Raw genomic sequence first — 16412 nt, 5'->3', positions numbered from 1 at the left:
TATCAATCCTAAGCTCTCAATTCTTCCCACTCCTCTGTCTTCCTGCTGTGTCCACATGTTCATTCTCTACATCTGAGTCTCTATTCCTGCCCTGGAAATAGGTTCATTTCTACCATTTTTCAAGATTCTACATATGCCTGCCTGCCTACTTAGTCACTCAGTTGTGTCCGACTCTTTAGCAACCCCATGGACTGTAGGCTTCTCTGTCCATGGAATTATCCAGGCAAGAATACTGGAGAGGGTTGTCATTTCCTACTCCAGGGGATCTTCCTGAACCAGGAATCAAACCCACATATCCTGTGTCTCCTGCATTGCAAGCAGATTCTTTACCCACCAGGGAAGCGTGATATAGATTCCACATATATATGTTAATAAAAACATACAAGGATAATTAATGTAGAGCTTCAAATACCAAGAAAGGGATACTGTGGGTGATTGTGGGAACTCAGAGGACGGAAAGCTGATTCAACCTCAGAAGGGGAAGCTTGCAGACGAGATGGGGTGACAGGGGAGCAGGCACTCCAGGCGGAGGGCACTGCGCAGCAGGACCAGGAGTGGAGCCAACCAGGGGACTGGTCAGCCATGTACATGGGCCAGAGAAGTGGGGCGGGGATCACTGCGCTGGGAAACATTCTGAAGAGCCAGCTCGTGCAAGGATGCAGACGTGGGGAGAATATAAATCAGAGGAAAGACAGAGCTGCCGGTGTGCGTTCTTTTCAGGAGGCTGCGCAGACGCAAACTGTAACTAGAAACTACCCTGACTTCTCAGTCTCAAAGCTTTCACAATCAACAATCAGTGATACAAATGCAGAAGACATCCGGAAAATAAACGATGGAACTTGTGAACATTTACACAGGAAGCCAGAAAAGTCCTCTAACACGAACTGTGCCCCAAGTAAGAATTTTAAATGATGATAAAATGCTGAATGGACTGCATTCTGCTTTGTGTGCACATGAAAATGAAAAACATTCCATTAACCTCAGAACCCAGTAATAAAAGATATGTAATGCAGGGAAGGCTCTGAAGTGACCTATAGTCAATTGTCCAAAATAATTAAGCTATTAACAGTCCATGGGGTCTCAAAAAAAGTCGGACATGACTTGGGGGCTAAACAACAACAAAAAGATTAAGCCTGGTTTTCATTTTCTTCATTTTGCTGACTTTACTTTCTTCTTTTTCTGTAATGACTGTGGAATGCTCATGAAAAGAGGAAAGGGTATTTTTCAAAGCCTGCCTAAGGGAAGTCTAAAAAGAAAGGGTGTTATACTTCTCAGGTGGCATAGTGGTAAAGAACCTGCCTGCCAATGCAGGGGGCTTAAAAGATGAGGGTTGGATCCCTGGGTTGGGGAGATCCCTTGGAAGAGGTCAGGGCAACCCATTCCAGTATTCTTGCCTGGAGAATCCCATGGACAGAGGAGCCTGGTGGGCTACAGTCCATATGGTTGCAAAGAGTTGGACACAACTGAAGTGACTGAACACACACACACACACACACATACACACATGTGGGGTCCACTTGGATGGACAAGCAAACCCCTGCAGTGGGCTGACCTGTGCTCAGATGCGAAAGAAAAGTTACAAGGCTTTGAGATTGGGGAACGGAAGGAGAGGGCTTCCCAGCCGGGCCACGGTACCCACCTGGGTCACAGAGGCACTTGTAGCTGGTGCCCACGCTGCGGCACGTGCCGTGGGCGCAGGGGCTGAGCGCACAGAAGTCCACGAGCTGCCCGCATGCCGGGCCCGTGAAGCCCGCGCTGCAGCTGCAGCCGAAGTGCAGCCCATCGGCGTAGCAGGTCCCGTTGTTCTGGCAGGGCGCCGAGGCGCACGGGTCCACCTTCTCCTCGCAGGTGGAGCCCAGGTAGCCTGCGGAAAGATACAGAATGGCGGAGGGGTGAAAAGAGTCATCACATTCCGCTTAATCACCGAGAAACTCGGGCTGCTATTCGGAACTCTGCTTCCTTGTCAATTGAGGAATACCGCACAGCCCAACCAGGCGGGTTTCCTTCGCTTTGGTAACCAAGGTACTTCCATTTTGGTGGAAATATAAAATGTATGATTGCTTAGGTGTACGGAGACACAGGGAGATAGATATATTGGGTTGGCTGAAGAGTTCACTCAATGGGCAAACACCGTATGGGGAGCCCGAACGAACTTTTTGGCCAACCCGATATGTCTATCTATGTATATACAAAGTAGAAACATGACAAAAATAAATTAATGGTGATTGCTTTCAGGAAGCAGGGATTGGGATCAGATTTCATTTCTTATTTAATGCACATTGCTGGAGGAAGATATTCCTTACTTTAATAAATGAAGAATAAGCCTGAATATAAAACCTTAAATCCATATAAAACAGGAAATGTGAAAAATATCATTCTCCCACCTTTATTCCTTTGTTCCTCACTCCTTTCTCTAGAATCACCCACTGTTAGTAGTTTCTTAAATATGTAATTTTTAACAAGTTGGGCATTGCAATGGAAAAACAAACTGGGTGTATCCACACAATGGAACACTATTATGCAACAAAGAGGAAATAAGTTTTCTGACGGGTGTGCCAACATCATTGTTGTTTAGTGGCTAAGTCCTGTTGGACTCTGCGACCCCACGGACTGTAGCCCACCAGGCTCCTCTGACCATGGGATTTCCTAGGCAAGAATTCTGGAGGGGGTTGCCGTTTCCTTCTCCAGAGGATCTTCCCGATCCAGGGATCGAACCTGCATCTCCTGCATTGACAGGCAGATTCTCTATCCCTGCGCCACCTGGGAAGCCCTGTGCCAACGTGGATGAACCTAAAGGACATATGCTAAGTGAAAGAAGCTAAATACAAAAGACCATATGTTGTATAATCTCATTTATAAGGAATGTCCAGAAAAAATAAATCTACAGGTAAAATAGATCTCTATATAAAGTAGATGAGTAGTTGCCTGGGGCTGGGGCGGGAAGAGGGGTGACAGAAGACGGGCATGAGGGAGTCTATTGAGGTTGATGTAAATGTTCTAATATTGAACTGCAAGTTTTGGTGATGGCTGCACAACTCTATATTTACTAAAAAGCACTGAATTGTACTCTTAAAATGAATGAAATTTATGACACGTAAATTGTACCTCAATTAAGCTTTAACTTTTTTTCATTTTAAATGTATTTCTTGTGCAGATGATTTTTATTTTGTGTGTTTCAGTATTTCTCAATTTAAAAAATTACATATCCTTCTACTATATAGCACAGGGAACATATTAAATGTCTTGTAATGAACAACAATAGAATCTGAAAATATACAACTAAATCACTTTGCTATACACCAGAAATTAACACAACATTGTAAATCAACTCTACTTCAATTAAAAACATTTTTTAATTATACAGACATGTATATGTGAATCTGTAGGTCTGTGTGTCCAAGTAGGTCTTTAACAATAGTTGAGTAAAACCTATTCTTCTAATATTTTAAAAGCCGTTTGGAAATAAAGTGAAGACTATTCAGTTTTAGAAACAAATTTAAATAACTTTACTCATATGCAGTTTTTATTTCAATATTCTATTTCACTTTTCTTATCTAGATTTCAATTTATATTAACCATCTTCATACAGAATGCTCAGCAATATTGGCAATCTTTGTTGTTAAGGACACAGTGTATATATAAACCAAACAAAATTAGTTTCCACACTTTAAACCATCACTCATAAATTGGCAGTATCAACTTGAAATTTTTCTGTACAGAAATAGAAAATTCAAAAACCTTCCAGTGCTATTCAACATTTTATAAACTTCCCTGTAGCTTTTAAATTTTAAATATCATACTAAAAATGTACCAAACAATTGGTACCGATAACACTTGAATTCTCCAAAGAGCCCCTCTGAAGCCAAGGGTGGAATGTAACTCCATTCTTCATGAGATACATTCCATTTTACTCTGAACAAAAAGAATATACTTAAATACGCATCATATGGAAAACTGAACAACAAAGGCAGTCCTGACCTCTCTCATTTTCTACCTCACCCCAAAAACAAGGCTGAAATTATTTTCTTCATCAAGTTGTTGTGGGTTCTAAAATGATATCAAAATTTCTAGAACAGTTTCCAGTCCAATGCTGAATGAATGAATAAAAAATGGTAATAATAACAGTCACAACTGACATCTACTAGTGGCTGAGATGTACCAGACACTTCTAAGCCTTCACATGCATTAATTCACACTATTAACCCTGGGGTAATTGCATGATGCAAGAACGATTAATAGCCCTATTTTAAAAAGGAGAAAATGGTGACCCAGAAATGTGAAGTCTACAGGACTTGAGCTAGTGAGACAGACTAGACAAAGATTTTACAATAACATAACTCTGTCAAGTCAGAGACCAGTTGATGGTGGAAGAACTGAAGAGTGAGCAGGGCCTAAGGACACAATGCAACAACAGTCAAAAATCCAAATGCCAGCAGGAGCCCACCAGACCATGTTGATGAAGGAAGTGGGCCAGTTATAAAGCAGTGGGGAATGGCAGGGACAGTGGCTAACTACAGAAGGCCTGGCCTTCCAAACGGGGTGGCCACGATCCCCCTGAAGCCAACTGCTGCCACTGGAATGTTAGACCATTTACCATACTTTCTGAATTTTCAAGGAATATTTGAAATCCAGATTCTTGTGTGAACCCTTACTATTTTACAATGTTGATAAGTCATTTCTCTGGGCCCTGTATATCTGGTTTCTCAATCTGACAAAATGTTAAGCACAGGCTTTGGAGTCAAAAGAAATTGGATTCAAAAACCATCTCTGCCCACTAAACTGTGGGACGGTGGGCAAGGACTTAATCACCCTCATCTGTTTCATGGAATGGAGACAGCAATGCCTATAGCATATGGTTTTTATGAAGCTTAAATGCAAAAACCTACACAAACATTTGGTATGGTGACTGATAAGTAGTGTTCAATAAGAAGCAGCTAAAATTATAATCCCCTTCATGGATCATAACCTCGTCGTGGCAAAGCGGCTTGCGTAATGCAACGAAGCCATGAGTCGTGCGGTGCAGGGCCACCCAAGATGTACAGGTTATAGTGAAGAATTCTGACAAAACATGGTCCAATGGAGGAAGTAATGACAAACCTATCCAGTATTCTTGTCACGAGAACCCCATGAACAGGCAAAAAGATATGACACTGGAAGATGAGCCCCTGCCCCCCCCCAGGTCAGAAGGTGTCCAATATGCTACTGGAAGAGTGGAGGACAATCACTAACAGCTCCAGAAAGAATGAAGTGGCTGGGCTAGAGTGGAATCGATGCTCAGTTGTGGATGTGTCAGGTGATGACAAAATCCACAAAATCATGTGATTCCCAGGTTTTCCAGACTGGAGAACAATGTGGATGATATTGTTACCAACTGGAATGGGAAATACAGACAGAGACTACCAGGGGAGGCTTATGATTCCCAGAGGAAGAAAAGACAGACAGATGGACAGATGGATGGATAGACAAAGGAATGGATAAATTTTAAGAAAAGAAAGTGAAAGTCGCTCAGTCATGTCCAACTCTTTGCGACCTCATGTACTGTATAGTTCATGCAATTCTCCAGGCCAGAATACTGGAGTGGGTAGCCTTTCCCTACTCCAGGGATCTTCCCGACTCAGGGATCAAACCCAGATCAAATCCCGTCCTGCAGATGGATTCTTTACCAGTTGAGCCACAAGGAAAGCCCAAGAATACTGGAGTTGGTAGCCTATCCCTTCTCCAGGGATCTTCCTGACCCAGGAATGGAAACAGGGTCTCCTGCATTGTAGGTGGATTCTTCACCAACTGAGCTATGAGAAAACATCAGAAAAGTGAACATCAAAAGGAGAGTTGCCTGAAATGTCACTGAACCCTGTCTAGAAGCCAGGTGGGCTGGCCCAGACTAGCCCACTAGAGGACAGGAGACCCCATGGAGCAAAGCATCCAGCCCAGTGAAGCACCAGTTAGCCAGCCTGTGGCCCTCTGAAATCCAGCCCAAACTGCCAACCCCACAGTCATCATGAGCTAAATCAATAGCTATTGTCTTAACCATTAGGTTTTGAGGTGGTTTGTTATGCCACAAAAGCTGATTGACACAAAGGAACTGGAGACCCAGCACTGTATCTAAATAGGATCTAAATAGGAATGTAGGCCCGAGGGAGGCCTTTGTTTTGTTTGCTTTATGTAAAAAGACTTAAAAGATGATTGAGGGACTTCCCTGGTGGTCCAGTGGTTGAGACTTTGCCTTCCAATGCAGGGAGTGCCAGTTTGATCCCTAGTCAGGGAGATATGATCCCATGTGCCTCTTGGCCAGAAAACCAAAACATAAAACAGAAACAATAGTGTAAAAAATTCAGTAAAGACTTTAAAATAGTCCACATTGAAAAAAATCTTTTTTTAAAAAAGAGGAATTGATTATGTACTAGAAAAAAATTTAACTAAAGAGAGGATCAATAAATGTTTGTTGAATTGAATATCTAAAAGACTCACTGCTTTTGAATCAGGAATCCTGCATTTTATTATTATTAATAAATAATAATTTTTTTCCTTTTTCTTACCAATTCAAGAAAATATAAAAACAAGATGAGAACACATAATGTTTTATACTTTCAGAGAATCTTAATATACCTCAGGGAATATTGAAGACAGAAGACCCCCTTAACATATTATCCTAGTCTGAAAAAAGATAACGTAATCTAAAATGTCATTCTGTTATAAAGGATGATGACAAAGCAAAAATGAATTCAAGCTGTATCTCAGTACACTTTATGGAAATGCATGTGATTTAGAGCAATTATGGGATAATTTTCCTGGCTTCAGTTCAGTTCAGTCACTCAGTCGTGTCTGACTCTTTGCAACCCCATGAACCGCAGCACGCCAGGCCTCCCTGTCCATCACCAACTCCCGTAGTCCACACAAACCCATGTCCATTGTGTCGGTGATGCCATCCAACCATCTCATCCTCTGTCGTCCCCTTCTCCTCCTGCCCTCAATCTTTCCCAGCATCAGGGTCTTTTCAAATGAGTCAGCTCTCCTTATCAGGCGGCCGAAGTATTTGAGTTTCAGCTTCAACATCAGTCCTTCCAATGAACGCCCAGGACTGATCTCCTTTAGGATGGACTGGTTGGATATTCTTGCAGTCCAAGGGACTCTCAAGAGTCTTCTCCAACACCACAGTTCAAAAGCATCAATTCTTCAGCCCTCAGCTTTCTTTATAGTCCAACTCTCACATCCATACATGACTACTGGAAAAACCATAGCCTTGACTAGATGGACCTTTGTTGGCAAAGTAATGTCTCTGCTTTTTAATATGCTGTCTAGGTTGGTCATAACTTTCCTTCCAAGGAGTAAGCGTCTTTTAATTTCATGGCTGTAGTCACCATCTGCAGTGATTTTGGAGCCCAGAAAAATAAAGTGAGCCACTATTTCCACTGTTTCCCCATCTATTTGCCATGAAGTGATGGGATTGGATCCTTGCAAGATCATTAGTGAATACTATATGCTAAGTCGCTTCAGTCGTGCCTGACTCTTTGCGACCTCATGGGCTGTGGCCCACCAGGCTCCCCTTACCATGGGATTGTCCAGGCAAGAATACTGGAGTGGGTTGCCATTTCCTCCTCCAGGCAATCTTCCCAACCCAGGATCCTCTCTTATGTCTCCTATATTGGCAGGCGAGTTATTTACCATTAGTGCCACCTGGGAAATCCAATGAACATTGGAAAAGGAAATGATTCACAGATTATGTGCTGAGCCAGTTTTCAAAATGCTATTTGTTATGGGCCAAATGTTTATGTCCCCTCAAAATTAATATACTGAAGCCTTATCCCCACAATGTGATGACATTAGGAGGTGGGGCCTTGGAAAATCATTAGGATTAGATAAGGGTGGAGCCCCCATAATGGGATTAGGGGCCCTGTAACAAGAGGAAGGTGTAATCACCCTTATGGCAGAAAGCAGAGAAGAACTAAAGAGCCTCTTGATGAAAGTGAAAAGGCTGGCTTAAAACTCAACATTCAGAAAACTGACATCATGGGATCCAGTTCCATCACTTCACAGCAAATAGATGGGGAAACAATGGAAACAGTGAGAGACTTTATTTTCTTGGGCTCCAAAATCACTGCAGATGGTGACTGCTGCCATGAAATTAAAAGATGCTTGCTCCTTGGAAGGAAAGCTATGACCAACCTAGACAGCATATTAAAAAGCAGAGACATTACTTTGTCAACAAACATCCATCTAGTCAAAGCTATGGTTTCTCCAGCAGTTATGTATGGATGTGAGAGTTGGACTATAAAGAAAGCTGAGGGCCGAAGAATTGATGCTTTTGAACTGTGGTGTTGGAGAAGACTCTTAAGAGTCCCTTGGACTGCAAGGAGAGCCAACCAGTCAATCCTAAAGGAGATAAGTCCTGAATATTCATTGGAAGGATGGATGCTGAAGCTGAAACTCCCATACTTTGGCCATCTAATGCAAAGAACTGACTCATTGGAAAAGACCCTGATGCTGGGTAAGATTGAAGGTGGGAGGAGAAGGGGATGACAAGGATGAGATGGTTGGATGGCATCACCAACTCAATGGACGTGAGTTTGAGTAAGCTCTGGGAGTTGGTGACGGCCAGGGAAGCCTGGCGTGCTGCAGTCCATGGGGTCGCAAAGAGTCAGACATGACTGACTGACTGAACAAGAAGAAGAGAAAGACACACCAGAGTTTTTTCTGTCATGTGAGGATGTAGCAAAGAGGCAGCAATCTGCAAATGAGGAAGAGAGCCCTCACTAGAACCTGACCCTGCTGGCATCCTCATCTCAGACTTTTTCATAACACAAAGAATTCAGAGCTGAGAAGCCAAAGCTTGAATCTTACTTGTGTGTGATCATGGTCATGAATTGGAAGGCTTGATATTATTAATATGCAAATTGATTCACTGCAATTACCAATCAAAATCTCAGATGGCTTTTTTTGAACAAATTAACAAGGTGACTCTATAATTTATATCAACAAATGAGGGACTTAATACCCAAAAAATATTGAAAAAAAGGACAAATTTGGAGGATTTACACTAGCCTACTTCAAAACTTAGTTTAAAGCTACATTAATTAAATCGTGATTATTGGGTGTCTACTATTTGCAATTCAATAAATCAAATTCTGGTTGATAAACCATATCAGTACAATCAAATAACTAGTTCTTGCATGTCTTAGTATCTTAATTTGTTAATAATGGAGATTATAGAAGAGATTACAGCTGTATATATCAAGTAGTTATAGTTGTGCTAGCAGAGAGAAAGAGACAAATTCTGGTGTTAACAGTAATAGCAAATACCGAGTTCTTTTTTTTTTCCTGAGTTCTTATTATATATCAGACACTGTGCTAAGCAATTGGTATCTATCTTTTATTTATCACAACCACTAACTCAATTAGGGTCTACCATTCAGTTCAGTTCAGTTCAGTTGCTCAGTCGTGTCCGACTCTGCGACCCCATGAATCACAGCACGCCATTATGGGGTTGCAAAAAGTCAGGCACAACTGAGCAACTGAACTGAACTGATTATCCACTTTTATAGAAAAAGGCCTAGAGACTTGATATTAGGAAACTAGTCCCCCAGGGACACTCAGTAAGTAGGAAAAGCAAGGTTCAGACTAAGGTCTACCTGTAACCACATCTGTGCTCTTAAGCCCCATGTTAGGCTTCCTAACATAAGGGTTTGCAAGAAAGCACTTGAAAAGTTGAAGGTGCTATGCTAGCATATAGAATTAAGAGTCATATTAGACCCGTCAGTGTCCTGAAGTCTTAAATTTAAAACAGCTTTAGAAAACAGAAATTACTTGGCAATGATGAATTTTGAACTTTTGAACTCAGGGCATTCGAAATGTCCCAAGCCTGACTAGTTCTCAGTATTTCCAATATCACATGCAAGATGTTTTTTAAAATATAAAAATAAAACTTGAATCCTCAGGAGTAAACTTATTGCATACCACCTTACCTACCAATTCCTTATAAAATTAGAAGTCATCTTTATATTCATCCAAATATTTAAAAAATCATCCAAATATCAAATTTAGAGCCATGATGCCAACCAACGCAAGCCTGACCTTCCAATGTGTTGATCAAAGCCAGATGTTAGCTAGTTTATGGTTCTTGCCACACTGCATCTTACAGGGGCATTAATGTATAACTTTTTAAAATTTTGAATCAAAACTGGCTTGGAAACATGATGCTGATCAGAGAAAGCCTGAATAATGCATCAAAATTTAAGCTGCACCCCAGATAAGAAGCACTGTGCATTCAATATCTACATATAAAAATATAAGTACCTTTGGAAGTGGTCTCAAACTCAGATATGGCAGAATATGAACTGATTTCTCTGTATAAAAATATGGAAGTCAGTGACCAAAAGCTACAGCATACAGGTGTAAAATGAAGCTCTTCACTGAATTTCCAGAACGCAGGGCAGTTCTGAGAGTGCTGGTAGAAAGATGCTTTACACCACATGGTAGAAATGGCCTTGGATCATCTGAAGCTGAAACTCAGCCAGGATATATTTAATCTTTCCAAGAACAATTCTAAAAATGGACCAAAATTCTCATTCACTCTATTTTCTCCTCTGCCTCTCCCTCCATCCTCTTTCTCTTTACACATACACACAGACACAGAAAGAGCTTTAAACTCTATCTCCAATAGTAGGAGCTTTTCTGCATTTTCCTGTCCCTGAGTACTGTTACCAGTTCTAAAAGTAATTACTTCAGAGAGCTTTTGGGAAAGCTTCTCTTTTTATCAGTATAACCCTTGAAGAACTTTGGTCAGCCTATCAATCATCTCTTAAGGTAAATGATTCTGAAAATTCCTCTTGCAGAATATGCAAACCAGATCAGTTATGGTGGCAAAGGCAAGAATGTTGGAAAACAAAATTTAACATTCTTGGGTTCAACTACCTTCCTGGACACATTCAAACTCCAAAATGTGAAGAACTCTTTATGGAACAAGTGAAATACAGCTTGGTGAAATATTGCAACATAAGTAATAAAAAATAATAATAGTAATGTCTCTGAAGCCACTAAAAGGTCAGTAAGTTACTATAACAGAGGGATAATATGTAAGTCCTAACTGGATGCTAACAAACTAGTACATCTGGATTTTCAATCCTACTTGAAGAGTAGAAAATGAAAGGTTATTTGATAATGTGAACCAAAAGGTGCAGAGAGAATGACAAAGATGGTGATATTTCTTATTTGGAATAGTTTATTTCAAGCCATATGAACCTCCAGTGACGGACATCAGGAAATGTTGGAAGGAAAATGCAATAGCTCCAGAGAAAAACCTCTATTTCAAAACATGGAAGCAACATTAGCAGCCAAGAGATTTAAAACAGCCCATTGCAGCAAGAAGAAAGTTCAGAAAAGGATGGAAGATTTAAGGAGAAAGACAGAAAATAAAACGGAACTGCCAAAGAAATCTAACAAATGAGGGGCTAATACAAAAACAACAACAACAACTATGATTTAGATAATGGACTGTTGCTTCAAATTTTGTATTTGAGGCAATATTTATATGCATATGCCCGCTCAACATTTACTATATAAATAAAAAATCAACATCCTTGAGATATACACGTTATAGAAATCAGATATTTAACACCAAAAGAAAACATTTCTGGAAGATTTTAAACTACAAAACAATAAAGTCACTCTAATCTAGAAAGCTATCAAGATGTCAGAAGTTTCTGCAATATTAATAAGAAGAATATGGATACAGCAATACTGGCATTTTCACTGACAGTGTAAAGATAATTTACATATAAGAAATGCTGTGCATAGGCATTTAAAACTTAACTCATGATTTCACTGTCTGGGCAGATGGTTCACGTCAGAAACCTGGGAATCACACCTGATGCTTTTTCTATATTAATCCCCATATTGAATCAATCAGTGGTTATTAATTTTAGCTCTCAAATACGTTAGGAACCTGAACATTTTGTTTCATCTGCGCTTCTACCATCCTAGCCAAAGTTACAATTATTTCTCTCCTCATCTGTTACAACAGTTCCCTTTGATGAGATTCCCTGTTCATCTCTCCCCATCACCAATTCTCCAAAGAGCAATGAGCATTATTTACTCAGAATGTACATATTATCATGGCTTCCAATTACTGTTAGAATACAATTGGACCTCACCTCCATAAGCATCAAGTCCTGCAAGGTAGGACTCAGCTGACCACTCTGGCCCCTCTCTCTAGAAGCCAGCACACTGGCCTCCTTCGGTTCCCAAAAAGACCACGTACAGCCTTGCAACATGCCATCTCTGGGGCCTGGACATTGCTGGTCTCCCATCTGCCTCACAGTTGGTTCCTTCTGAGGTTTGGGTTCTCAGCTTCAAAGTGAGACAGACGGGTCTTCTCTGATCATCCTAGTCTAGATATCCCTTTCTTATTCTGTATCACTGTGGCCTGCTCACCACCTTCATAGGACCTCCTTGAATCTGTGTATTCCCAGACTATGATCTGTCTCCCATGGACTTTCTGGACGTTGAGTCGTGCTGATTCCACTCACCCTCGAGCCCCGGCACCCAGCATGGTGGCCACTGTGTGAATATCTGTGCCATAAACGGGCAGACGAATGAATGGATGAATGACAGAGGACATATTCTAACAGACATTATACATTAGGGTAGTTAGCAAAACAGGATTGATAACAGTGTTTTAAGTTTGGGGAGTTATGGTAAGGAAACATGAAAAAGATGATTGGTTATTCCCTTTTTAATGATAGGGGTATAAGTGAATTATCGCTGAATCAAGCTGAAGGGAGACGGGTAGTTCATCTAAATGCCTTGATGAGCAGCAAAGGGAAGCAAGGACAAAGATGCACTTGGACTCTCAAAAATGTATCCTTTAATTGAAGCGACCAGGAGGGCATACCTGGGATGCTGCAGGAACAACTTGAGGTCTTTTTTTTTCTTTCTGCAAACATTTTACTGAACAATTCCAGTGTATCGAGGGGTTGGAGGGACTGGCCCAGGCTGTCAACATGGGGTCAGTGTGTGTAGCCCAGGCTCTAGAATGGCAGAGATTCCAAAGAAAGGATTATTACAAGGGTGCGGCAGGCCAGGAAAACCTCCTGGGAGAGTTGGGTTTTGTGCTGGGCTTCAAAGAAAAGCCCAAGTCTTGGCTGGGCGGAGGAGGACAAGGAATGATATTAGAACCAGAGAAGAGGTTTTGGCTGATGTTTGTGGAAAACTTAATTGAGACCACATTTGTTCTGGTTCTCAGAAAGCAGACAGTTATGTAAGATAAAGAGGAAGAGGGAGGAATATCTAGGAAAAGCAATTACAAAGCCATCAGACGTAAAAGGCCCACAGCGATTACATATAAAATGTGACTTTTCATTTTTAAGAAAATCCATTTGAGAGAGTAAAAACCACCTTAAGGACTTTCTCTATAGGAGAACAGAAAGACAAATTTAGATCTAAGACAGGAAAATGAAAAATAATTAGGAAATAGTCAGAGGCATCTTAAATCAACTTTTCACCAGTTTAGCCTAAAAAAGAGACGGCAGAAGAGATGAAACTTATTTAAAGTAGATGAATTATATGAGCAAAAATAATTGGCCATTAACAAAGGAAATTTAGAGGTTTAGTCAGAATGCTCTATGATTTCCTTTGGGCATTCATTTATCGAACCTGTACTAATTGAGATCAATCATGTGCCAGGCACTGTTCAAGATCTTATATTCTGGTGAGGAAAACAAGTAGAAAGACAAGCAAATAGACATCTGATACATACTACGGAAGCAGGTAAAGGGCAGAGAATAATGGGGGGAGGAGGGAGGGTGTCTTAAATAGTGTGGTCAGTGAGACCTAAATGATCAGGGGGCATGAGCATTCTTCAAGCCAGGAGAAAGGGTTCCCGCAGATGCAAATGTCCAAAGATCATTGTGTCCAGAGGTGAATGGTGCCCCCGGAGGACAATTCTCAAGTAATTGGTGCATTTTAAGGGCTTCCCTGATAGCTCAGTTGGTAAAGAATCCGCCTGCAATGCAGGAAACCCCAGTTTGATTCCTGGGTCTGGAACAGCTGCTGCAGGAGTGATAGGCTACCCACTCCAGAATTCTTGGACTTCCCTCATGGCTCAGCTGGTAAAGAATCTGCCTGTCTGCCTGCAAGGTGGGAGACCTGGGTTCAATCCCTGGGTTGGGAAGATCCCTTGGAGAAGGGAAAGGCTACCCACTCCAGTATTCTGGCCTGGAGAGTTCCATGGACTATATAGGCCACGGGGTCACAAAGAGTAGGACACAACTGAGCGACTTTCGCTTTCACTTTCACTTTCAAGAACAACAAGTCACCGGCAAAGAGAGTAACAAGATGCTGTGGAGGCAGCCAGAGATGTGTGAGCCCTGGACCACATTTCTGATGGGAAATCACCTGAGGTTTGAGGGGCACAGGCTGAAAACATGGGCTTTTCATTTCAGAAGGATTACTTTGGCTATTGTGTGGAAAATGGACTGCAGAAGTTCAGAATGAATCACAAAGAGAAGCCAGGAGCTTCCACAGGATTTCAGACAGAACTGGAACCTAGAGTGACTTCCCTGGAAGTCCAGTGGTTAAGAGTTTGCATTCCAATGCAAGGGATGCAAGTTCAATCCCTGACGGGGGAACTAAGATCCCACATGCTTTGGTATGGTCAAAAGATATTTTTTTTAAAAAGCCAACATACAACTGGAACCTGGAAAAACCCAAGAGGCTAGGAATGTTGGACAAATGACAGAATCATTCTCTCTGACATGAGAAAGAGGAAAATTTCCCTGTAAGTCAGAGGATTGCCTTCCATAGGTAAGAAGGATCTTGATGTCTCAGTTTATGGAAATTCTAAGGTTGGAGAAAAATGGGAAAAAAAGTCAAAGACAAGAACTAAAAAATGAGAAATGGAAGGAAAATATAGGTCCTTAAATGCCTACCATATAGTACCCAGCAAGTTCACAAGACAGGTGTTATCTCATACACAGTATGAAACTGAGGCCCAGAAGGGTTAAGTAACTTGACCAAGTTCAGTTCAGTTCAGTTCAGTCGCTCAGTCGTGTCTGACTCTTTGCAACCCCATGAACTGCAGCATGCCAGGCCTCCCTGTCCATCACCAACTCCAGGAGTCTACCCAAACCCATGTCCATTGAGTTGGTGATGCCATCCAGCCATCTCATCCTCTGTCGTCCCCTTCTCCTCCTGCCCTCAATCTTTCCCAGCATCAGGGTCTTTTCAAATGAGTCAGTTCTTCGTATCAGGTGGCCAAAGTATTGGAGTTTCAGCTTCAGCATCAGTCCTTCCAATGAACACCCAGGACTGATCTCCTTTAGGATGGACTGGTTGGATCTCCTTGCAGTCCAAGGGACTCTCAAGAGTCTTCTCCAACACCACAGTTCAAAGCATCGCTACTTCAGCACTCAGCTTCCTTTATAGTCCAACTCTCACATCCATACATGACTACTGGAAAAACCATAGCCTTGACTAGACGAACCTTTGTTGACAAAGTAATGTCTCTGCTTTTTTATGCTCTCTAGGTTGGTCATAACTTTCCTTCCAAGGAGTAACCAAAGCCACCCAATAATTGTCAGAAGTGAAATCCAACACAAATCTGTCTCTCTCCAAGGACCTATGAATTTCTAGCCCCAGTTTCTTGATCTTTTTTTGCTTTAATAACACTTATTTTCATGAATTTTAAATAGGCTGGTGAGTGGAAATGCCTAATTTCCACTTCCATACAAAGAACATCAAAGGGGTGCTAGACCCTGTTGCCAGGTTTGACAGTGTCAAGATCATACCAGACCCAGGGTTATTATTATCCCCTTTCTTGTGAATGTCAGGGCTCCTGTTGACAAAGAAGGTTTTACAGAAACTTTCTTGGACTGCTCCAAGAAATTAATCCCTGAGGGAACTCTGCAGCTCTGCTCTTCAAGCAAGTGGCTCTCAACCCTGGCGGCACTGGGGCCACCTGGAGAGTTTTTAAAAATCCAGCACCTGGTTCCCAGCTTGTAATTGGCTGAGGTGTGGCCTGTCATCAGGATTTTATAAGGAGGGTCCAGCTTTCCTTTATACAGTTTTTTCTCTGATGGTAGACACAGTGTTTCTATTTAGTCCTGAGGAAGAAAATACATAAACTATTACAAGTTTCAACTGGCTTCCCAGGTGGCACTAGTGGTTAAAAAAAAAAAAAACAAAACTCGTTTGCCAAGGCAGGAGACATAAGAGATGTGGGTTTGATCCCTGGGTTGGGAAGATCCCCTGGAGGAGGGCAAGGCAACACACTCCAGTATTCTTGCCTGGAGAATCCCATGGACAGAGGAGCCTAGTGGGCTACAGTCTATGGGGTCACAAAGATAATAGTTTCATAATTGTCTTTTTTCTCCCATCCAAGACAGATTTCATCTTTGCACAGGGTATGATAGGAGTCTACT

At 41.6% G+C, this 16412-nt stretch overlaps 1 protein-coding gene across 1 annotated transcript in view; it reads right to left on the bottom strand.

The window, feature by feature from the left end:
- Nucleotides 1-16412, bottom strand: part of DNER (delta/notch like EGF repeat containing) — a 377854-nt gene that overhangs the window by 87270 nt on the left and 274172 nt on the right. The window contains exon 8 of the mRNA XM_043445991.1: nucleotides 1640-1864. Coding sequence (XP_043301926.1) covers nucleotides 1640-1864 — 225 coding nt within the window. The remainder of the gene's footprint in view (nucleotides 1-1639; nucleotides 1865-16412) is intronic.

The sequence above is a fragment of the Cervus canadensis genome, chromosome 24 (assembly GCF_019320065.1).
Source record: "Cervus canadensis isolate Bull #8, Minnesota chromosome 24, ASM1932006v1, whole genome shotgun sequence".
In the NCBI taxonomy this organism is placed as follows: Eukaryota; Metazoa; Chordata; class Mammalia; order Artiodactyla; family Cervidae; genus Cervus; species Cervus canadensis.
Note: the sequence above shows the minus strand (reverse complement) of the source record. Positions and strands in the feature narration are given on the sequence as shown.